Here is a 25,796-nt window from a genome sequence, read left to right as displayed (position 1 = left end):
TATTATGGACCAGGCCAGACCCCCTCAAAACATTTCAAGAAAGTAGCCCAAATCCTAACTTATCTAGTTGTTTTAAGCAGATGTACTGTGGATGTTTCAGGAGTGATGCAGCTGGTCCCACCACTTAGTTTTAAACAAAACAGAATTTATTTACAGACTACTGAATGAAACACAAACAAATGAGAATTCAAATTTAGAATAACTTAACCTATCTAAAAACCCAATTGACTCTATCACAACTTATTGATGCTGTTCCAAATACCTGCAAAATCCCCATAAATGCCCCCTTAACACACAGGGTAAAATCTAACATGGGCTCTTACAGGAGGGGTGTCAAGAGACAGAGTCAGCCAGAAAACCTCTGTTGTATCAGGAAACTTTCTCCCCCAGCAGCTTTTTTTGATTAAAAGACTGCTTGCTCAAACCAAACCAAACCAAATCAGAAAAAAATCCCTGAACTGGCCACTCCCCTTTCATTGTACAAGTGTTTTAAAAAAACTTAAACATCTTTTCAAGTAGATATTTTCAGACATTTCTGAGCCTCTGCCTTTACGGTCCTTCTCGAGAAAAAGCAAGGGCAAAATAACCTTATTAATGGGGCAGCATCGTCCTAATGCAGATATAAGAAGTGGACTAACATTTTTTGGGATCAACGTTCCACTTTGTTGGAAGAAAAGACCTTTGCATGCCTTTAGATAATAATACATCAGGGAGGAAAATATCCTTTTTATTATGCAATTAAACATAACATTGAGTATTGTACCAATCAACTGAATAACGTTCACATTTAATTATTCATGAGCAGCAATAAAAGGGGCTCAATTTAATTTAGTATTTTCCGCAAAACATTTGTTCAGTAATTTACCAACGATGCAGTGTGCTTAAAGGACAAATATGTCATTTGGATATTAAATAATACAAAGACACTTGAGTCATTTCGCAGCAGCAAATTTTCTCTACAGTCCAGCACTATTGCAATTTCACAATCAAATGGTGCCCTATATACCACTTACTTTTGTGTGCTATCTATAATGGTTTCTCTAACTGGCTCCTGAACCCTTGGCTAACCTCTGATTCTGTGTGTTTTTTTGCTTCTCTTGGCTGTTCTTTTTACTTTGTTTTCATGTTCTCGCTGTCACTTTTTTCTTCTTTCTCAAATCTGCTCTCCCTTACTTACTTTTCCCAATCTCCTTGAGGAACGGGTTAGTCAACAAGCACAGCACTTTATTTTCCTTTATTCATTCATGAGATGAGGGCGTCACTGGCTAGGCCTGCATTGATTGCTCATCCCTAATTGCCCAGAGGGCAGTTAAAAGTTTGCTGAGAGTCTGGAGTCAAATGTAGGTCAGACCAGATAAGGATGGCAGTTTCCTTTCCTGAAGGACTTTAGTGAACCAGATGGGTTTTTCCAACAATCAACGATGACTTAATCCGGATTTTTGTTGAATTCAAATTCCACCATCTGCCGTGGTGGGATTTGAACCCGTGCCCCCCAGAACATGACCTAGATCTCTGGATCATCTCCCCATGAGACATTTAGATACGTTTAGTGTATACTAAATGAAACAGTTGCCATGTGTTTTTTCCAAGAATACCAGAGAGTTTTCACTGCACTTGATCCCTGCATATGGTGCACCAACCAGACTTCCACTCAACAGTTCCACTCAACTTTATTGCACAGGCTTCCATGATTGATATCCAAAACAAGGTGAGGAATCCTCATTGCAAAAACAGACTGCAATGGCAGAACTTAAAGAAATATTCAAAAGTTTTTAGTTTGAAATTATACAAGATATGAGAAAATTTTGTAGAAGCCATCTCTGAACATAATTTTTTTTCTCCATTAGTTCTTCAAAATAATGCCCCCAGTCAATCACTGTTTTGCTTTTGGAATGGTACTCTTGCTGCAACACCAACCTCCTGTTGAAGGTGGCACTAATGTATCAAATTTCTTCATCGCCATGAAATTTTAAGGCTTGGCTTCTCTGTGTTCTGCCTGTTCTACGTGGAAAATTAAATCCCTACTATCTGCATTATTGCCCCTCATGAGCAGAGTGGGCAGGTAGTGTTCTCTAAATGGGACAAGCTGTGTACAGATAAGGTAACAGGATCTTCTGTACAAATAGAGTTACCCTCTGCTTCCAAAGTGGGAATTTGGTTATTGGAACTCTTCTTCAAAAAATATGTCAGGCCCTGGCTTCATTACAACCTTTACCCAAGTATGAGCAAAACAGATGAAGTCAAGATGGCAGGTGAGGGTGACTGTCCAGAGCATCAAAGCAGCATTTGAAAGATGAAGGAATGATGAAGGAACCCAGTAAAGCTAGAAGCAACGAGAACTGGAGGAAACTTCTCCACTGCTTGTAGTTATATCGAACACACAAGAAGACAGTTGTGGTTGTTGGAGGTTGGCTATCTCAGTCCCAAAAAATCATTGCAGGAGTGACATCGGGTGGACTCATTGGCCCAGCCATCTTCAGCTGCTTCATAGATATATTTGCTTAGACGAACAGCTTGTGGGGATATGATCACTCCGAATCTACTGATGAGGCCCAGGGGACAATTCCTTTGATTCTTTAGCCTTTAATCCAGATAATTGTACAGCATGGGGTCGGAATTCAAAAAGGGCCTAAGCAAAGATGTAGCACTATAACTCTATTTCTAGTTATTTTTAGAATGGCACAGGAGCAGGTATCATATGAAGCAATTTACAATTCTACAATTTAAAAATGTAGCGTAACCTGAAAATATCAATTTTTTTTCTCTGTTCCCCCAGACTATGGTGTAAGCATAAAGGAGCGATTTAAAGTTTAAAATAATGCAACATATCCTCATTAAACAGTAAGTATAAAAATACAATTATATTCCACATGCAAGGCTGCTCTTTTTAGCTGTGAATGCCCATAATTCAGATTTTTATTTCTAAATATGGATTCATAATTCATACTTATATTTCTCAATGTGGCGCTCATCAGCTTCTGCTTTCCTCTCATGTTAGTCAGAAGTTTAATATAAAGACTAATTGCTGGGATGGTAGATTCCAAGCTGCTTGCATTCTCCTTTAGCTGTTTATTTTCACTAATGAGACTGCAACTGAAAGATAGAGAAACTCGCCTGGTCCTCATCTTCCACCCCATCAACCCTGTATACATTGCATCATCCTCCGCCATTTCTACTACCTACAAATGGACCTCACCACCAGAGATATATTTCTCTCCCCATCCCTATCCGCTTTCTATAAAGACCATTCCCTCCATGACTACTTTGTCAGGTCCACTCCCCCCCAACAACCCACCCTCCCCTCCCAGCACCTTCCCCTGCCGCCACAGGAATTGCAAAACCTGTGCCTGCACAATCCCCCTCATCCCTGTCCAAGGCCCCAAAGGAGTTTCCACATCTATCAAAGTTTCACCTGCACTTCCACATGTCATTTACTGTATCCGTTACTCCTGATGTGATTTCCTACACGCAGAGCGCTTCAGAGAACATCTCTGGACACAGCCGTCCCAACCAACCTCACCTCCCTGTGGCCAAATACTTCAACTTCCCTTCCCACTCTGCCGAGGACATGCAGGTCCTGGGCCTCCTCCATCACCACTCGTTTACCACCTGACACCTGGAGGAAGAGCACCTCATCTTCTGCCTCGGGGCCCTCCAACTCATGGCATCAGTGCAGATTTGACCAGTTTCCTCATTTCCCCTCCCCCCACCTTACCCCACTTCCAACCTTCCAGCTCAGCACCGTCCTCATGACCTGTCCCATCTGTCAATCTTCCTTCCCACCTATCTGTACCACCCTCCCTTCCAACCTGTCATCTTTATCCCCACCTCCATCCACTTATTGCACTCTCAGCTACCTTACTCCCAGCCCTTCACCTCCTCTCATTTATCTCTCTATCCCTGAGGCTCCCTGACTCATTCCTGATGAAGGGCTTTTGCCCAAAACATCGATTTTTCTGCTCCTCGGATGCTGCCTGACCTGCTGTGCTTTTCCGGCACCACCCTCCTGACTCTAATCTCTAGCATCTGCAGTCCTCACTTTCATCTAGTGAAATGATGAAGCTGAGTAATCAATTACAAAAGCAAACAATGAGGAAGTCAGGGAGGAGGAAAGCTAGAAAAAAAAGAATTGAGAGGAAAATGGGATGATAGATTACTGACAAGGCAAAGGGGAAGAAGAAAGGAAATGTGAGAGAGAGGGAGAGACAGTGAGAGTGCCTTTCTGCTGCAAAGTGTAACAGCCAAACAAAAATAAATTATACAGCAGTTTCTATTTTAAAACAAAGATAGACAACTGTTAGCTCTCAGTAAGTTTATTTAATCTAAATAACTTTACACTTAGTCATATGTGGCGTTATTAGCCCTCATATCGGGAGAATTGAAGACAATATCATCATTGAATGTATGCTCTTTCATTATTCACAGGTAGAGGCAAATAGACCTGAAGTACTGCAATTCAAGTTAAAGCAAAAGTTAAAGGTTTACATATATTTGAGATGGAGAGTCCTCAATTTTGTGTCAGATTAAAGCCAGTTTGACACACAGATAAATCAACAGTGTGTAAATTAATCTTTCAGCAAAAAACATACCATTCCTCTCATCAACAAAAACATAATTCTATGTTGCACTATATTACTGGATAGTAAAAATAAAGCAGAGCCATACAAATACATGGAATAATCAAGTCGTAGAGGTCAGCAGGCAGAAAAATACCTCTCAGCTCATAAGTCTGAGCGGCACGGTGGCACAGTGGTTAGCACCGCTGCCTCACAGCGCCTGAGACCCGGGTTCAATTCCCGACTCAGGCGACAGACTGTATGGAGTTTGCACGTTCTCCCTGTGTCTGCGTGGGTTTCCTCCGGGTGCTCCGGTTTCCTCCCACAGTCCAAAGATGTGCGGGTCAGGTGAATTGGCCATGCTAAATTGCCCATAGTGTTAGGTAAGGGGTATATAGGAATATGGGTGGGTTGTGCTTCGGCGGGTCGGTGTGGACTTGTTGGGCCGAAGGGCCTGTTTCCACACTGTAAGTAATCTAATCTGTGCCAGTCAAAAGCAAACACATAACTAATCTACTCCCATTTTTCAGCATGTGGCCCATTGTCTTGTATTCCTTGGCATCACAAGTGCACATCTAAATACTTCTTCAATGCTATGAGGGCTTCTGCCTCTCTCACCCCTAAAGGCAGAGAGTTCCAAATTCCCACAACCTTCTGGGTGAAACACATTTTCTTCACATCCTCTCAAAACCTTCTGTCCATGTCTCTTGATCACTGATCCCTTGAACAAGAGGAAAAGTTCCTCTTGTCTCCCCTGTCTATGTCCCTCATAGTTTTATACATCTCAGTTATGTAACTCCTCAGTCTCCTGACCGCTTAGTTGTTTGACGACAATGAAAAAAAAACTAGCTGTATTGCAAGAATGAGCTACTTGATTTATGTCATTTCAGCAAGGATGACTATTCCAACACTTAACGTATGAAAGAGAGAAAAAAACTGTGCAGAAGACTCATGTACATTAAAAGAATTGCAAAGTAAAAATGTGAAATATGTCAAGGATTTGTTGTTGCACTCTATGTCTCTGAAATAGATGGATTACTATGATTTGCAAATAGTCGTCTAATAAAACAAATGGACTCCATCTTCTATTTAAGAGAACATTGTAAAGTAGATTTTTTTCCCTCACTGCACTTTGGGAACACCGAGTTCCCAGGAGCTGCAAAGAAGAGGCTTGAGGTATGAAGCTTCCACGCCTAATACACTGTCCTGGGAATTCATAGGTCCTACTGTGATTCCACACAGAGTAGGCCCAGGGTCAAATTGCATGGAAAAGGTATTCTCACCCAATTAGGCCATATTAATGGATAGTTAGCTGTTTGACTGCCTTTTTAAAAACTTATTCAGTGTTGTACACTTCACCGACTGGGCCAGCATTTATCAACCATCCCTAATGCCCTTGAGAGGATAGTGATGACCTTCTTTTTTTCTGCTGCAGTCCAATAGGTGTAGGGACAGCCATAGTGCTCTCAGGGATAAGATTCCAGAATTGTGATGCAGTGACAGTGAAGGAACGGCAATATATTTCCTAGCCAGGATGGTGAGTGGCTTGGAGGGAGACTTGATGGTGGTGGTGTTCCCATGTATCCAGTGCCCTTGGTAGTGGTCCTGGGTTTGAAGGTATATTTCTGCAGAGTATCTTGTAGTTGGTCCACACTGCTGATACTGTGCATTGGTATGAATGGGGTGAATATTTGTAAATGGGTGTCGAATTGACTGCTGTGCCCCAGATGGTTGTCAAACTACTTGAGTGTTGCTGGAGTAGCACTCATTCAGGGAATTTGGCAGTATTTGCTCATATTCTTGACTTGAGCTTTTCTAGCAATCATTAATAGTGGCAGAGCAGGATACTGCCTGTAAAAATGCCACATAGTTGAATTCAGTGCGTTCATCCAGCATCATACTATAAACAAACTCTTGTGATTTCTGTAGACCAAAGAGGACAGAGAGAGGGAGTTTAACAAAGAAATAAGACTGTCACCAAAAATGCCAAAAGCATATGACTGTAAAGGAGCGAAGCATTGATTTGCATGTAGGACATCAAAAGATTTGAATTTTTAAGTTGAGTTAATGATCCAGCCGACTAAGTCCTGCATGTTCCATTGTAAGAGAAATGAACATCACTTACACTGATTATACTGACTGCCTCTAATATTGCCTATGGCCCAGGGTTTTCAGTCAATTACAAAGTAAGGTACTTACCACTAAAAGCGAACTAAGTCTTGCATAGCAATCAACTGATCCCTCTGGCAATAATTTCACATAAGGACAGTGTTACTTCAACTGTTTACAGGGATATCATAGGGCTATTCAAGGAACCAATCTGTTAAAAGATTTTCAAAGATCCTCGAACAGGAATGGAAATGCTAACATTTCTTGCATGGGGTAAATGTGAAGATTATGGCATAACATTGTGGTGAAACTACAAAGCTAAGAAATTCTGTACAAAACTGTGATTGACATCTGTTGGGGTAGGATCAAGTAGGCCCATGGTTGGTCTGTATAAGAACTCCAAGTGACAGATTCAGAGTTCAGATTTTTCAGACCTTGCTGCACATATTCTGAAGAAATGATCAGTTCCAAATGGTTGATGATGGTGAATGTTGAAATTTTACCATCAATCCTAACTCCGTGCTGAAAGAAAAAAAAACACTACTAGAGAATAAAGCAGTTTAAGAATCCAAACCAAATGTTCTCCTGCCCACTACTCAAAATGTCTTCAGAGAGATTAAAGGTGTGTATAAAGCAGGATGATCCTATGAAGGTTTCATTGTTATCCTCCCAGATCCTCAACCACCCGCTTAGTGGATAATAGGACAGTGGGAGCTAAGAATCAAACAACCGGCCAATTAAGGAAGTACTTGACAAGACTGGACATGACCTGAGCCCAACTCAGCTCAAGAAGTAAATAGAGAAATTGAAAGTTGGAACATTTTCATTTAACCCAGACTCAAGGCTTATTTAGTTACTGAGAGCAATGAGATAAAATCAAAATCTTGAAAATTCACTTATATTTAAAACAACCTGCATATTATCGCATCTTTAGTGTTAAAAAAATCTACTTAATAATGGTCTCATTTACTATGAAAGTCACATTGAGTTAACGAAGGAGATGTATGGAGGAGTTACCATCAGTCTGGTCTCAGTAAACGAGTTCTAAATAAGCTCAATGCATTGCGGGCAAGGATCAGAACTCTGAAGTAGTATTGACATTTAAAAGTTCTAATTCCCTAAAGCATTTTAAAAAGAGGGTTGTTTCAGTCAAAAATAGATATGCATATAAATTAAGTGAGTGTCTAAAGAGAGAATTACAGAATGTCAGAAGTAGAGTTGTGAATGGAACTTTAAACAATAACTTTTCAAAGGGAGAAGAGGCAAGTCAAACAGATGGGGCTGTGATCTCGTTTGATTACAAAGATAACGATGGCTGACAACCCTCTTATCGACAGCAAGCCACCATAAAAATTATGTCCCAAACTGCAGACATGCTTTCCCTTGGAAGAATATACCTTTCCCTTTGAAAGACAGGTGTTAAAAAACAAGCTTCACCTCAACTGGAGTGTGCTAGTGGGATTGAATGTTCTCATGTTTACCACTCTGGGTTCAGGCATCACACCACATCTGAAGCTGAATCATCCTGTGCTGTCAATAAAGGAATTTTAGCACTCAGAGTTTAGGAAGCCAACCGCCGATCAAACTAGAGAAAAGAGAGCAGGATAACAAAAGGACTTTCTCTCTCTCTAAATACTGGAATTCATTTTTGGTTGAAAGGAATCAGAATAAAGAATCACAACCAACCTGCAAATCAACTTTTCAACCAACCAAATACAGGTAACCTCCGCTACAGAGGTCAGAACATTTAACTATCAGAAACAATTCAAAGACTGATCCATAAAGCTGTTTTTTCATAACTTTTATCTTTCTGGACTCACCTCTTATTTCTATACTGATTGCATGTGCGTAGTGTTATTAATTCTTCTTATATTTAGCAATGAGTAAACTCACTGTGTTAACTCAGCAAAGGAGGAGAAGCTGAGGACAGCAGATGCTGGTGATCAGATTCAAAAAGTGTGGTGCTAGAAAAGCACAGCTGGTCATGCAGCATCTGAGGAGCAGGAGAGTTGATGTTTTGAGCATAAATTCTTCATCAACATTCCTGATGAAGGGCTTATGCTCGAAATATCGGCTCTCCTGCTCCTCAGATGCTGTCTGAATGGCTGTGCTTTTCCAAAACCACATGTTTTGACTCGTTAACTCAATAAAATCCTGTTAAATTGACTTCTTTTAAAAGAGAAGTTCTTTTGGGGTTGAGAGAAAGATATCCACGAGGAAAATAATTTAGTTTTAAATTAACCTTGTTTGAATGAACAAGGGGTTGGGTGAATAAAGAAGAGTCAGTAAAGTGTGGCGCTGGACAAAGTACAGCAGGTCAGGCAGCATCTGAGGAGCAGGAGAGTCGATGTTTCAGGCCTTTATCAGATCTGATGAAGGGTCATGCCCGAAACAGTGACTCTCCTGCTTCTCAGATGCTGCCTGACCTGCTGTACTTTTTCCAGTGCCACACTTTATTGACTTTAACTCTCCAGCATCTGCAGCTCCCACTGTCTCCCAGGTGAATAAAGAAGCAGAGCCAGTTTGTCCCTCCTCAACCTGGAGCTTAACAACTTTAGGCATCCCATCCAGAATCGTAACAAATTGGGCAGCCTTACTAACAAAAGGAAGGAAGGGATATGAAGACCTGAGGAAACGGGGGTGAAATTCCAAAGCACTGGACTTTGAAGACTGCAAGCATGGTCATCAATAGTAAGGTGAAAGAAGGGGAGATGCACTAATCTAGTTTGATGGAGTAGAGGATTTGGGAGACTGGTGTAAGGCAAAATATATTCTATGATTGTAAAGGAAACATTTGCAATTCTTCCAGCTGCATCTTAAAATGACCACACATAATTAACCTCAAAAGCTAAATCTATTTTAGTTGAAACCTCAGTATTAATGGTATGAAGGTTAGCTTATAGGTAAACATCTTCAGTGGAAAGTGAAAGCTACAATGAGATTCTGATAAACACCAAAGGATTAAATGGATAGTGTGCTGCATTCCAAGAGATTAAAGAGAAAGCTTGCCATGTGCCAAGCAACTAAAAGATAAATCTGTTCTATGTCAAGTAATTTCTTGTGCTGGTTCAATTCTTGGATCAAATGTTTCTACAGACTCACCTTTTAGTTGTTGTCTGATAAAGTCAAGATTTCAAGTATAATTCATTTCACTTTTATACCGTTTACAAGCAAATGAAAATGCTGAAGCAAACATTTTCCTCACAATATGCAAAATATGATTCAAAAAAAGCATGCAATGATACTGAGCTTTGACACTGTTGTCATAATTTTATTGTCCTCTAACTTTGAAGTGTTGAACAACAGACTATTGCCAAAAAGATCTCACTTTTTTCTTCTTCTTAGAGATTTACAGGAATGGAACATTTATTAAAGAACAATCCCAAGTCTGTGATCCTGCAATGGTCATTTTTTCCAATGGAGTTTAATCTTAATTCAAATTTTAGCATTAATTAAAATTAATAGCGGATGTGAACCTGGTCTGTAGCATTTGTGTAAAATAGTTGAGAATGAATCAGCAGTTGGCTTCACATTGTGTTCATAGCATCAATGGGAGGGAATAGAATGGGGCACCCATGCTGTGCTTCTGCTGAAAATCAACTTTGCCCCCATGTACATGCAAAACCAAATCTGAAACAACACCAGGAGTTGCTGTCAGACAATGTCAATAGTTAGTGCTTTGGAAGTGGGTTATTATGTTTTGAAGAGAGATTTGCACTTCGCATGTCAACTAGTCCATTCCCTCTATCATTACTACCTGTCTTGCTGTAAGTCTGAGGATACATATATAATACCAATACACTCAAGAGGTAGGTTTCTCTTAATTGGCTGGATGGCTGGTTTGCAGTGCAATGATACCAGTGGTGGGTTTCAATTCCCACACCAGCTGATGTTACAATCAAGGAATCTCCTTCTCAACCTCTCCCCTGGTCTGAGGTATTGTGACCCTCAGGTTAAACGCAACACCAACTGTCTCTCTTGAATAAGAGAGCAGCCCGATGGTCTGATAAGATGAAGGCAACTTTTTGCCTTGCCTTCATTGTGTAATCACTACAAAGCTTCTGTTACAGATAGAGAGACTGGGTAGACTGAGATTGTTTTCCTCAAAGCAGAGGAGACTGATAAGGGCTATGATGGTGTATAAAATTATAAGTGGCTTATACAGGATAAACAGGACAGAACTTTCCGCTGGATGGAATGGTCACGGATAAGGGGGTAAACATTTAAGGTATTGATCAGAAGGTTTAGAGAGGATGTGATGATTTTTGATTACCCAGGTAATCTGGTGGGAATTATCCTGGTGGGAGTCCGGAACTCATTGTGTACAAGTGGTGGACGCAGAAAAGCTCATAACATTTAAGAAGTATTTAGATGTGCATTATTGATGCCAAGGCATGCAAGGCTCTAGGTGAAAGTGAGGGCTGCAGATACTGGAGATCAGAGTCAACATTAGAGTGGTGCTGGAAAAACACAGCAGTCCAGGCAGCATCTGAGGAGCAGGAAAATCGACGGTTCAGGCAAAAGCCCTTAATCAAGAATGGCTTTTGCCCAAAATGTCGATTTTCCTGCTCCTCAGATGCTGTCTGACCTGCTGTGCTTTTCCAGCACCACTCTAATGCAAGGCTTTAGGGCAAGTGCTGGAAAATGTGATTCAAATAGGTGCTTGTCAGCACTGGCTTGACGGATCAAAGGGCCCTTTTCTGTGCTGCAGACCTCTATGACTCAAGTCAAGTCTATATATTTTTGGCAATAATTCTGGAGCAATACCGTTCAACATAAGTTTTGCACATTAGTAGACTGATTTCAGAAATCACATGGAGTCAAAAGGAAGAGAAACCATCAAAGAGAGACAAAAGGAAATATCTAATGGATGAAAAGAATGAGAAAGAAAAGGACGAAGAAAATAGAAGAGAAAATAAACAAATGGGGAAGAGGAAAAGATGGGCAGTTTGAAAGGACAAGGGAGAAGAGAGTGAAAGGAAGGAACCGTATAGGGAAAAAATTAAAAAGAATGATCAAATCATATTTGATACCTTAACTCTTTGAACGGTTCGGCTCGGATAAGTGGTGTTTCTAGAGACTTTTCAAACACAGCTCCTTCAGCACCTGCAGGGGAAAACCAGTTAATGTTAGAACTATTAAAATTCAGACTTCTGCAATTCTACACTCAGAATAGTTCACTCGGCGAGCACCAACATTTTTGCACATAGGAATATAAGATATTTAGAAACACGTAACTTGCTGACATATTCTGGAGATTTTTCTACTCAAGCAGTGGAAACCAGCCAGTGGCAGTTAATGAGTTCTCACTGCTGAAATCAAATAGGTTTCCTGCTGGCTGCTCCCTGGACTGCTTTCCCAGCCAAGAGTTAAAATTCACACGTAATGATAGAGCACCAAGGCAAAATGTCACAATATCATGATACACAGGTTTGATTTGTGCTCCATGGATATGAGTACTTCAGCTGCATTACATTAGAGATGCACCAAGTATTGTCAAGATGACCTCTAAATAAGAAAAATCATACCCAACTTGGGTTTCAGAAGTGAGGAAATTCAGATTCTGAAGCTGGCTAAGGAAAAAAGCAACGGTTATTTCCTTCACTGTACCAAATGTGCTAAAAGGAAACAAAAATAAAAGTAAAATTTGAGAAACATCCTAGTCTCAAGACTGTTACCTTACAGCTTATGATTGGCCTGCTTCATAGTTCCAGTATTTCCTATTTTGTAACAACTTTGAAAACATGCATCCTTCCTGGGTTATATTTCCAGTACACTGGTCATTCATTTTTACTCTGTGTTAGTAGCCATCGCTCAAGTGTGGAGAAGTGGATAGTAGCAGTTGACAGGTTATTTGGCCATAAGAGGGCACCACAGACAAGCCTAATCATGTCTTTACCTGAAATTCTTATGTACATTTGCTCGCCATATCAAAATCTTAAAGTATACGGGGATCATCCATTCTGACAGTAATATTACTACCCTGGTTTGGATCAGTTAACTCAATCATCACAAATTGGGAAAAGTGACAACAAACTTTTCCAAAGCATTTTATGTTCTTCAGTTAATACCCAGCAGCTGGCTTTCACTTTCCAAACTATAGCCTTTACACATTGAGTCATGACAGCATGGAACAGGCCATTTTGGCTCATTGAGGTAAAAACAATGACTGCACATGCTGGAAACCAGATTCTGGATTAGTGGTGCTGGCAGAGTACAGCAGTTCAGGCAGCATCCATTTTGGCTCATTGAACAATCTAATAAGCCTCACTTCACCACTTTATCCTCATAACCCAGCAAGTCTATTTTGCTCAAATGTCTATTCTCTAAATGTTAACTGCAACTATAAAGTATCTGGGACAGTGCACATTGTAGGCAGAATCAATGTTATTTTAACAGACCAAAGCATGGGATCCAAATCTACTGGACGCAAAAACATTGAAGGGGTAAGTTCATGAAGCCTACATTTGCAACTTCCAGCTGCACTTAATTTACAACCACTTCTTTGTTCATTTGAATGCATGTGGAGTGAAAGTGCTAATGGTTCAAATGCTTATCAAAGGCAATTTGCACCATGACAATGATCCTTGGAAATATGATATTGGCACCTTAATGATGCAGACATTAGCAGCCTTGAGTTAAAAAGACAAGAATGCTGGCTAAAAGCTTCCCATCCCTTGTGAAACTTCCAAGGGTGCTGGTGGAGGAGTTGAATACTGTTTCACTATTTGTCATATAAGTGTTATAATGGACTCTACTAAATGCAATGAAAACTTAAATGATTGACATGGGTTTGGAATGGGAAGAGGTTTGGAGCACAATGGGCACTCCATTTTTGATGTAATATCTTGGTGCCTCAGCTGGTAAAGTACTTTCCCAAAGTTGGTGCATATGCTGTCATCATTGTCATGGTGTAGAAGTCATCGGGGCTCCTGAAGGTGCAGTTCCACTGTTTGGATCAGACTTAGGGGAAGCCCTTCAGTACAATCCAGACAAAGTATACCACTTCACACTGTCAGGCTGTGCTTTGCAGAGTTCGAGCAGGCAATGAGCTGATGTGTTCAATGCTGAGGAACTGGGTGGGTGGGAGCAGCTTTCTAAGGAGGAGGAGAATGAGGACGTTCTTCTTGCACACAAAAAGCTCAGTTGTTTCAAGCATAACAAGACAGTCAGAACCTGCTTGGCAGCCGGTTCTAGTAGCTGAGAGCTGGTTGCATCAAACCCTCATGGAATGTAACAGTTATTGATCATAATGCCACCATTTGATTTGCGTTGCCGGAATGAACTTCAGTCTCTATTAATTTTCTGTTTATTTGCTTTCGCTGGCTGTAAATAAAACCTCACGTTTGGAATTGTTTGATTATTTGTCTATGTGTGATGTTCCCCTACTGGACATTGGCAGGCTGTGAATCAACAGTGGGCATTGGGTACAGAGTAGTTGTGATCTTGAGGCTGTTTAGTTGGGATTTAGCTAATGTGAGATGAACCAACTAACTCTACAGTAAAACAGCAACTGGAGTGAGAGAATGGAGTTGCACACATGAGAGACTGTTAGGCATGTTGTCCATGTGCCATTAACAGCAGGGTTTTGTGGCTGTTTTGCCAATATGTTGCTGGTGAGGGGCAATGCCAGATGGTCAATAGGGGCCTTTTGAAGATTGACAAGGTTGACAGTCTTTTGGCAGATATCAACTGAGCGGTAAGTTGTTCTGGGAAGTCCATGTGAAAGCACGGGACTGGAAATGGAAGAGAGGGATGCCATTGGGGCTGGGTGGATTAATGAGGCAAGTTTGGAAAGCTACAGCAAGAAATTTCACTAGAGTCACAACAAAAATCCCTCCAAAAAATTTGACATAACAAACACTTCATCAAACAGCAGAAGATTCAGTCCTAAGCCACCCTCTGTACTACTGCTGCAAAGTTTAATGAATATGATTGCACTATGTTCCATGTTAATTGAGTGTCTCTAGATTTAAATCAGGCAGCTACAATCATTAAATTCATCATTCTACAGAGAGCAGTAGTAGCAGGAAATGTAGATGTGGTTTCAGTGCAGATCAGTAAAATCTGCTTGTAAAATTTGTACTTTGATCTTTTTTTTCTACTTGTAAACCTGGTTCGTAAAACAAATACTGTAATTGAGCTCTGACGAAGGGTCACTGGACTCAAAATGTTAATTCTGTTTCTCTATCCACAGATGATGCCAGACCTGTTGAGTTTCTCAAGCACTTTCGATTTTATTTCAGATCTCCAGTATCAGCAGCATTTTTGGTGCAGACATTGACAGTATTAATTCAAGTTTGTATCATTATTGAGAGACTGGAGAGGAAGTTTCGTATGTAGACACTTGTAGATTTTGTGCACTTACTGTCTATGGAAATGTGCAAGCATTGGCACTGCTCATCCAATCACCCTATCTACTCCTTAGACTGCCTATTGAAGATGTTTCCGAGGTTCTTAAGCTTATTAAGTGGAATATGCCAACATGCATAGTAGATTTTTTTCCTGTTTTTTGCAGAGACTGAATAGATTGTTTATGCTTTGCCTCCTTTAGTTGTGTCATATTCTGCCTGTGTCATGGGATTATACCTGTTAGGAACTAGCTCCGAACTAATTTCATTGGCAGCAGTTATTCATTAGGGAAGAATTGATCTTAGTGCTACAAGACAAACTCAGGTCGCAGAGGTGAAATAAAATGCTAACACATTGTACCTCAGGATCAGGCTGCAGGCTGTTCTTGAAAATGTTTCACTTTTCAACTGTTGTAGATACGTAAAATGGTATGTAAAAATGTCCAAATTTATATTACCCTCTCTGTTGAGGAGAAACAGAAAAATTGACAAGCATTTTCCTACTAAATGACTGACAACAAACTCACCTCCACCTGCAATAGTGATTTTCCCATTCCTGGCATTAGTATAGGTTGCATGTCTCAATAAAGGCTCAATAAACGGGCAATTACACACAGACTTACCACAGCCTGGGTGAGACATTTTGTTTTTTTTGTATTTATTCATTTGTGGGCATTGCTGGCTGGCCAGCATTTATTGCCCATCACTAGTTGTCCTTGAGAAGATGGTGCTGAGCTGTCTTCTTGAACCACTTTGTTCTGTGACCTGGGTTTGCATTTAGCCTCTACTAACTGCATGAAAACCTACACTATGCTACCGTCAAGGTTTGTATAATGTAAGCACAAGTGTCAAATAGGTAGGTGTTGCTTATGAAAACATGTATATAAGGCAGTTTGCAATCTCATACAGGAAATTCATATGGATGACCAGTATCAAAACTTGGAAGGGGTTTCTGAAGAAGGATCTCTGGACTGCAACATTAACTCTGATTTCTCTCATCAGATGCTGCCAGACCTGCTGAGTTTTTCCAGCAATTTGTGTTTTTGGTTCTGATTTCCAGCATCCACAATTCTTTTGGTTCTTTTTAAAACTTGGGAAGTGTTCTAAGTGTTAACATCTCTCTTGCTATGAGCTCAAGCTCACCAAAAATTAGCAGGGGAGTCTTGTTATGAAAAAAACAAGTATTTCTGAAATACAACTTCAGAGGGGGGCAGGCTGCAAGTTTATTTTCAACCTGTTAAGATATTTATTATATCCCTCTCTATAATGGTTAAGTATCAGACATGATGTGGAGGAGCTGGTGTTGGACTGGGAGGGACGAAGTTAAAAATCACATAACAGCAGTTTATAGTCCAACAGGTTAAAATGGCATTGAATTTCTTTTGATGAAGGAGCAATGCTTCGAAAGCTTGTACAATACTTTCAAATAAACCTGTTGGACTATAACCTGGTGTTGGTGCTTTTTAACCAAGCTTAGACAATCACAATACACAGTACTGATCAGTATTAACAGCTGCCAAATGACAAATTTGGAAAAGCTTGTAATTTTGTTCATTCAATGAATTGGAAACTGTGCAGTTAGAGTGGAAGGATTCATAATCTTCTCATTTACCAGCTTGATCGGCAGTGTTCTGCAAGGGATGAAAAGTCTAGCTGCCTCAAGCAAATGAAGACCTCATGGTTTATGCAAATTAGAGCCACATATTGTCAAAATAACTTCAATGCCATTTTAACTGGGTTATGCAAGAGGAGGTGACTTGTATCTGACCTGTCAGCCTGAAACTCTGCAGAGGGAGAAGGCCCGCCAAGGTAAATGTGAAACTTTGCTTTATATGGACAGGAGAAACTGACCAAAGGCAGCATGCATTTTTGGTCCCAGTAAAGTATCCTAGACCTTAAATTTAGGTCAATTACAGTATTTTTCACTCTTTCCTGACAACCTGAAATCCATGCTCCATTAAAGTTGTTCCCCAGATTATAGCTTGAATCCTCTCTGCTTATTGAAGAGTAATCAAAGCAGAGGATTGCTCTTTAAATGTAATGTGGATTTGAACTGGATCAGCATTCCTCATCGTCCCTTAAGTTAACATAATTTAAACTATTGCGTTCAAACATTTAGCCAGGAAAGCAATTTGAAATAACCCCTCTTGGGTTTTTTCAAAACCTGTTGGGAGCAGGGAATAATTTGATGATGGGTAACAAGAATGTTCTGCACTCATATCTGAACTCCTAATGATCTCTTTGGAGAGATGATAATCTCCAAGCATTACAGAACTTTGGACATTAATTAAGAATTTAAAAAAATTATTGTCCTTTCACCATTATGCTAGGGTAATATAAGCAATTAGAGCCAATTTGCATCGCTGTTTTATTTTGAAATGATCTGCCCATTAATTAGCACTAAATTAATTCTTTAGAGAATGTTTATAAGTTTTACATCATAAATTGTCTTTTGGTTGGAGTTGAAGACTGAATTAGAATTTGCAGGCCAGGCTTTGGTACTTCGCATCATATGAAGACCAAGTGAGAATTAGGGAATTGAAGCTACAGTTTAATTATCCTATCCCCAATCTCCACTTGCATTCGAGAGAGTTCCTCATTTGTTTTACAGTGATTTTTTTCAATGTATTCCCCTATTGTACTGTCATACACACTACCAACAACTTTCCAAGATAATGTTTCTTCTGAGTATTCCTAATTATTCAGAGCATTAACCAACCTTCAAGACTATTCGGACTGAATAGCAAACACGTCTTTGGACATTTAACAGCAGAAATATGTTCATCTGATCACATTGTAAACCAAGGAATTGTAGATGTTTACAGTGCGGATGGAAACCAATCGACCTATCGATTCTTTCCTCACTATTCGCTAAAATATTCCATAACTAATCCGACATGCTCTCGAGTTATGTTACCCTCAGATCATCCATATAGTTCTCTCTTAAAGGATGCAAAGGTTACATTTCCATTATTCCTTTGGCAAAGCATCCATGTGTCACATTACTGATTATTCCTGTGAACAGCACACGGAGGAAGTATTACCACGGCAAGTTTCCATTTTATGCCATCAATTTTTATGATTGCTGATAACCTGACTCATTACTTGCATCACACACAGCGCTTGATCAGTTAATAGAAGGATCAATTCTATTCCTCTTATCGAATGGTAAAAACGATCTCTGCACATTTAAACAAAATGTGCTGAAAGCGTCACATTTTGCCCTTCTCCCAGAAAAACAAATGTTCCCCATTTGTCACAGCACATTAACTGTCTGCAGTACCAGTTACAAAGAGGTAGAGCCCTATTATTAATGTGCTGCAAAACATATTCCATTCCATAGCAATTCTTGCATTTCCAGTCCTTAGGAGTGACACAGAGCAACAAATTGTCTTTAATTTCATATAACTGCTTTGGCTTCCTGTGATGTGCTGGAAACACATTAAAACAATCTCATTAATACTCAGTCATATGTCTAGCAAGCTGCTGCTTACTGCCAAACCCTACCAGGCAGAACCTGGCAATTGTGCAGTGAGACCTTTGACAAGGTAATCATTTAGCGGTTAGTATCACATATTCACTTTTCTGTTTGACCACTTTATGCATGTTTTCGATTCAGTATTTTTGATTTTATTGGTCATTTGTAGGCATTTTAAAGAAAACTTAGACATTTTCTCTTTGCAATCTTTTACTTTGAAGCATCTATGATTCATATCAAGATTAATTTATGAGTAAATCATCCCTATTTCTTAATTCCAGTAATGGAGCTGTATGGGGTTAAAAAAGATGTGAATACCTAAGACTCGTAAACGATCAGCACCGACAACCACTTCACTGTCCTCCGCTGAAAACAACAGCTTGTCAGTATTCGAGTTGACTTCAAAACGCTTGCCACGTGCTTCTATAGCTTCACTTCCTGCAGCCAAACACAAAGAATTATGAGACATTGGAAATGGAATAATGAGTGTCACATGTAGAAATGCAATCATGAAGCTGTTTTCCAAATGAACATAAGAACATGGGAAAGACAAGCAGGAATAGGCAACATGACACATTGAGCTTGCTCTGCCACACGGTACAGTATGGCAGAGATTCAATATCAACTGCATTTGCCACCTGTTCTTTATATCTCTTGATTCACTGGTGGATCAAAATCTGTCTGTTTTTGCTGTAAACATACTCAATAATGGAGCATCCACAATCCCTTGGGGTAAAGAATTCCAAAGATTCACTGGTGGCACAAGGGCTCAGTGGTTAGTACTGCTGCCTTCAGCACCAGAGACCCAGGTTTGACTCCATCCTGATGTGACTGTCTGCAAGGAGTTTGCACATTCTCCCTGTGTCTGCATGGGTTTCCTCTGGGTTCTCTGGTTTCCTCCCACAGTCCATGTTAAATTGCCTGTAGTATCCAGGGATGTGCAGGCCAGATGTATCAGCTATGAGGAATGCAGGGATAGGGTGGGTCGGGGTGCGATACTCTTCAGAGAGTTGGGAATAGACTCAATATGCCTAATGGCCTGCTTCCACCCTATAGGGATTCTATGAACTCTTATCTTGAGGGAATCCCTCTGTCTGCTAGATGTGGTGGTCACAGAACATGCATCTACCCTGACAAGCCCCTTCAAAATCTTGTAAATTACCTCTCAACCTTTTGAGCACCAGAGTAAAGATCCAATTTATTCTGCCTCTCATCATTGCACAACCATTTCATCTCAGGAATCAATCTAATGAAACTCCATAGTATCACTTGCAATTCAAATATATTTTTTCCTTAAATACTGAGACCAAAATTGTGCATAGTACACTAGGTGTAGTCTCAGCAACGTCGTACAGAAAATAACAAGACTCATTTGCTTTGGTATTTGAATCTCCCAGCAGTAAAAGCCAATATGCAATTTTCCTTCCCAATTGTTTGATGTGTTTGTACGCCATCTGGGTTACCCTTGTACGAGTTACATCCAAGTCTCTCTGATTATCAACGTTTAGAAGTTGTATATCTTTGAAAGGTAGTTTTGCTTCTTTACTCTGGCTTCCAAATTTCATGACCTTCCATGTAAAACTCTATCAGGCACTGTACTACATACTTACTTAGCATTTATATCTTTGAAGTCAGTTGTATCCTCCGGACTGCTTACGTAGCAGTTTCCATTTAGGTCAACAGAAAAGTGGATCAGTATTCTCATCATTAATACAGACTGTAAATAGCTGATGCCCCAGCACAGATTTTTATAGTGGGACACTGGAAACAATCTGCCAATTTGAAAATACCCAATTTATTCTCACTCTCTGCTGCCTGCCTGTCAATCCGAGATCTCAATCTTTGAGATCTATGCACAGTACCTTATCCAATTTCTTTGAAAATGCAAGTATATTGCATCTACCCAGTCCCCTTTATTTGCTCTATTAGTTACTTCCTCAAAAAAGACTACAATTTTTGTTAAGTATAATATTCCTCAGGTTGAGCTATTTTGATGTCTTATCAGACTATGATTTTCTAAGGACATTATTAAGATTTCCTTATTCAGTCTTTGATTTAAGGATTTTTCTGAAGTCTGATGTCAGGTTAACTGACTTTTAGGTCTGTTTTTCCCCTCCATTCTTGATTATAATCTTGTATTTGCTATCTTCCAATCCCTTGGTACTATTTTAGAATCTATGGAATTTTGGAAAATCATAGATTCATTAAACCTCCTCTCTTTTCAAACTCCAAGATGCAGGATATGATGTCGGTGGGTTTTGTTGACTTTAATCACTTGCTTTAATATTTTCACCTTGCTAATAAAACTCCTTTAATTATCTTACTGTCATTAGTCTCTTAGCTTGTCTTTATTTTTGGGACATAATTTTTGACTTCCACTGTGTACACAGAAATAAAATATATTTTTCATTTCTCTATAATTTCCTTAATCCCCATCATAATTTATTCTGTTTCTGCCTTGAAGGAACGAATATTTATTTTAACTGCTCCCTTCACAAAATTGTAAAACCTTGTATAGTGGTTGTTATAGTTTAGGTTAGTTTACTCTAATATTCTCTTTCTTTATTATTTAATCAGCATTTTACTGTTTTCTAAAACTTTCTCCAACCATATACTCACTACTATCTTTGCAATATTAAAATGCTACCATGAACCTCCCAGTGATCCACAGCTGGATTTTTCTTTTTGTGTTCTTTGTTTTTTAATGAACTGAACATTTGTTAATCTTGCCACAGATTCTGCTGACTTCCAACATTTTGTCTTTAAGATTTCCAGAACCCACAGTATTTTACACATTTATTGGGCTTTGACCATAGGTCATTCCATGAATTATTGTTCTAGGAAGCCCCTGCAGAAATATTCTATAAATTATCCAGATTGCTTTGGTCCATTTGACTTGTCTACACTATAAGAAAATTAAAATCTTAAGTATTTATTTTTTACAAGCTCCAATTATTTCTTGCTTAATGTTTCTTCACTTGTATAATTATGGTTAATGAACGTAATAACAAATCAAACCAGTATTTTTTTCTTCCTTGTCATTTTTCATCCTTCTCATTCCTAATCTCCAGCCATATCGATTCTAATGCCAAATCTTCTGAATGAAGATCCTATCTAACTTCTGTCCTAATGTCATCCTTTATTATCAGACCTACACCCCCTCCTTTTCATTCTGCCTAACTTCTAGAAATGATAATTTACTGTGAAATACTTACTTACAAATTATGGACAACTGTCTCTGGAATGCCAACTGCACCAGACCTATTTATCCCTATTTGCCCCACTAGCTTGTTTATTCATGAACACTTTGCAGCAATTCTCTGAGGTGGGACTTCCTTCTATGATAAGGGTGGAATTCTTCCATTAAGTCAATTAACGCTGCTCATAGTGTTAAATTGCTGTGGGCAAACATCAGCATCATGGGTGTACTACAATTGACTATTCCAACAAAAACTGTTATTACATTTACCTTCCATCCTTTAGTTGTAGCTTCATCTAGAGATGGCTCACCAAATGTCCCTGTGTTCCTCTACAATTGGCCATTACAAGATTTGCTAGAGTCAATTATCTTGAGTTTCTTTTCATTAACACTTTTCTGATAAAATATCCACGTAATACCTTTCCCTCTAGCAGCAGGGTCAAGATTCACTTAGTAACTATCAACAGTTACTGCAATATTGACAAAGAGCATGATAATGTTATACATCAACTGAAAATAATTGGAGCTATTTCTGAGAGCATGTACGCTCAATGAAATCCCAATCTAAAATGAGCTAACCAAACATTTTTGTGCTTGCTCAGAATTGAATAGCATCATGTGACTTGCTGTGGGCAAATAAGCTGTAAATTATCACCTTACCCATATCAAAATAATTTCCCTTGCGTCTCAACAGCTGGTACCTCAAGGTTAAATCCTAAGAAATGTTTCATTCATGCATATAATTAAACTTATCCTTGTTTTGTTTTATCTTCTTCCTGTTCTGTCAACAAGTTCATAATGTTTATCTTAGACATGCACACACCAGCAACTGCAAGCTTGCAAAGATTTACTGCTCAAGCAGTTTAAAAACTGCACTTGTTTTCAATTGATCTACTTGACCAAAAATCGTCCGACACATCAACAATGCAAACACCTATGGGAGAGGGCCATGGACAAGAATATAAACATTGAAAAGAACATTTGTCACCCAAGGTGTGAAATGTTAACTCATTCACTTGCATTTTTCTATGAAATTTTCACAGAAATTCACCAAGGCTCATTTGACAGCACCTTTATAATCCACGGCCACTACCATCTGGGGGAAGGACAGCAAATGCATGGGAACACCACCAATTACAAGCTCAATTTTAAGCCACTCCTAACTTCTAAGTACACTGCAATTCCATCAGTGCTGTTCCTTTAACAAGGTTATGCTGTCCTTAGCTTCTTTTAAAGAGAGGTTGTAAAAGCAACAATTCCAAAAAGTCTGGGCTTAACTACTTGAGAATGCAATCAAATTTTAAAAAAACTTGTACAATGAAAGGGGAGTGGCCAGTTCTCCCAGCTCAGCTTTTCTCTGGTTTGGTTTGGTTTTAACAGGCAGTCAGTGGTGAAGCTGCTGGACCTAAAGAAGCAGCTCCATGCTGAATCTTCCTCTCTCTGACATCTCTTCTGTAAGAACCTGTGTTGGATTTTTCTTTTTTTTGCCAAGGGGCGTTTATGGGGATTGTTGCAAGTATTTGGAACAGCATCATTGAGTTGGGATAATCTGTTGGGTTTTCGGATAGGTTAGGTTCTTCTATATTCTGTTCTCTTTTGATTGTGTTTCATTCGGTTAACTTGCAAATAAATTCTGTTTTGTTTAAAACTAAGTGGTTGGGCCAGCTGCATCACTTCTGACATTTCCACTTTACACCTGCTTAAAGCAACTAACAAAGTCAGGACCCAGGCTACTTTCTTGAAATGTTTTGAGGGGGTCTGGCTTGGTCTATAACAAGTGTCACTGGGCCAAGATCTTGGAAGTCACTTCCGAATTGCATGTTAATGTTCAGAAACTGAGTTTTGATGCAGTTCAGTTCAGGTTGCAGAAAGCTAAAAAAAAAGCCCTGGTGTTTTAAAGCTAGCATCCCTCTCTAACTTTGCAATTGCATGAAGCAGGGAGTGACAGAAATGTGCACTACCTGTAGATCGTGTCATCCTGCAGTGGGGCTACAAGCAAGTTTGAGACAGTAAACATCAATGATGCAAACACAGAAATTGCTGGAAAATCTCAGCAGGTTTGGCAGCATCTGTGGAGAGAAATCAGAGTTAATGTTTCAGGTCCAGTTGACCCTTCTTCAGTACTGTAGATCTGAAGAAGGATCACTGGACCTTAAACGTCAACTCTGATTTCTCTCCATGGATGCTGCCAGACCTGCTGAGATTTTGCAGCAATTTCTGTTTTTGATTCAGAGTTCCAGCATCTGCAGTTCTTTTGGTTGAATGTTAATGACCCTCTTGTATGGACCAGAGTAGCTATGCTGCTTTTCCTGATCCCAAAAAACAGGTTAAGGAAACTTTGAACTTTCCCATTAGTTCATCATTTGCCCCAGAACCACATTCTCACTGGGTTAACCTGTTGGGAATATCCCTGTTACATCCTGCATTGTCCCTTGGCAAAAAAAGGAAAAATCCAACACAGGTTCTTACAGAATATCAGGTCGAAATGAATATGTCAGGAAGTGACATCAATAATTTAAATTGGATTCTGCTGACTTAGAGTGTGAGTTATTGTTACTTGCTCAGTGAAGGAGTTTAACGTTCTTGCAGTTCAATTCCATGGAATTTAAGTGACCTGGGTGATATACTTATCCAGTTTCCCTTGGATGGATACAGTGGAAATAGCCTCAGTCTGTGCTGCAGTTGATAGAAGCAAAGCAAGCTTCTGTTCATTTTTCCAGGTGGGTTGTTACTTGTAGTTATAACAGGACGACAAAGTAGCAACCCATTCTCATCATAAATGCAACCTTGACCTGAAGGGAACAATGAAAAACCACTTGCAAAGATACCAGGAATGGAAAGTGTGGATCAATTCAGTCATTGGTTTTCCTTCTTTCCTCCATTGAAAAGTGTCAGCTCTTTACTACCCCACAGCAAACTCAAGAAGTATTGACAACTGAACCAAACACACAGGAGCTGTTGTGATCAACCCAGGTTATATATGAATAATGAAATTGAGGAAACTTCTGTGTTTTTTTAAGAAAAATTGGAACTGAATCTAACAACTGTCTTCTTCAAATCATCTCTTTTGAAGAATAATTTAGTCATTAAATTTTACATGGAGGTGGCGGCCTTGATCAAGTGTTGAAACATCTCAGATGCACCCACCTCTGCAAACCCAGGCAACCATGATTGAATTTTATAGCTATCAGGCAGTTAACTCTCTGACACCATGCTTATTTTAAGATGGTTGGAGTATAAGAGTAGGAAGTCTTACTGCAACTATAGAAGGTGCTGGTAAGACTATATCTGGAGTATTGTGAGCAGTTTTGATTCCAAAGTTTGTGAGAAGATTTGTAGCTCGGGTGCTCGTTGTTGTAGTTCTGTTCGCTGAGCTGGGAATTTGTGTTGCAGACGTTTCGTCCCCTGTCTAGGTGACATCCTCAGTGCTTGGGAGCCTCCTGTGAAATGTTTCTCTGTTTATAGTGGCCACTATAAATGCCGGAGGAAACAACACAGAAGTGCTTCACAGGAGGCTCCCAAGCACTGAGGATGTCACCTAAACAGGGGACGAAACGTCTGCAACACAAATTCCCAGCTCAGTGAACAGAACCACATCCCTTGTTTAAGGAAAGATATAACATCACTGGAGGCAATTCAGAGAAGAGTTCACAAGGGTAACAAAAAAAATGAAAGAACATACAGAGTGCTGAACAGAAATTGCTGAGAAAACTCAGCAGTTCTAGCAGCATCTGTAGAGAGAAATCAGAGTTAATGCTTCTTCAGAACCAGTATGGAGGAATTGTCTTATCAACAAGGGCTAAACAGGTTGGGACTCCACTGGAGTCGAGAAAAATGAGAGGTGATCTCATTGAAACATATAAAAATTCTTAAGGAGCTTGGCAGGGGGATTACTGAGACAATGTTTCTCGTCATGGAGATTCCAGAATGAAAGGGCATAATCTCAGAATAAAGTTATCAAAAAGTATGGTGCTGGAAAAGAACAGCAAGTTGGGCAGCATTTGAAGAGCAGGAGAATTGACATTTCAGGTATAAACCCTTCATCATTCTTGAAGGGCTGATGCTCGAAACGTCAAGTTTCCTGCTCCTCAGATGCTGCCTGA

The 25,796-nt window shown here is 39.6% G+C and overlaps 1 protein-coding gene across 1 annotated transcript in view; it reads right to left on the bottom strand.

Moving 5' to 3' along the window:
• Window positions 1-25,796, bottom strand: part of sgcd (sarcoglycan, delta (dystrophin-associated glycoprotein)) — a 196,252-nt gene that overhangs the window by 19,579 nt on the left and 150,877 nt on the right. Inside the window, exons 5-6 of the mRNA XM_060837326.1 lie at window positions 18,813-18,932; window positions 11,699-11,771 (exon numbers count right to left, since the gene is read on the bottom strand). Of these exons, the coding sequence (XP_060693309.1) occupies window positions 11,699-11,771; window positions 18,813-18,932 (193 nt within the window). The remainder of the gene's footprint in view (window positions 1-11,698; window positions 11,772-18,812; window positions 18,933-25,796) is intronic.

The sequence above is a fragment of the Hemiscyllium ocellatum genome, chromosome 16, assembly GCF_020745735.1.
Source record: "Hemiscyllium ocellatum isolate sHemOce1 chromosome 16, sHemOce1.pat.X.cur, whole genome shotgun sequence".
NCBI classification, from domain to species: Eukaryota; Metazoa; Chordata; class Chondrichthyes; order Orectolobiformes; family Hemiscylliidae; genus Hemiscyllium; species Hemiscyllium ocellatum.
This window is presented reverse-complemented; position numbering and strand designations above follow the sequence as displayed.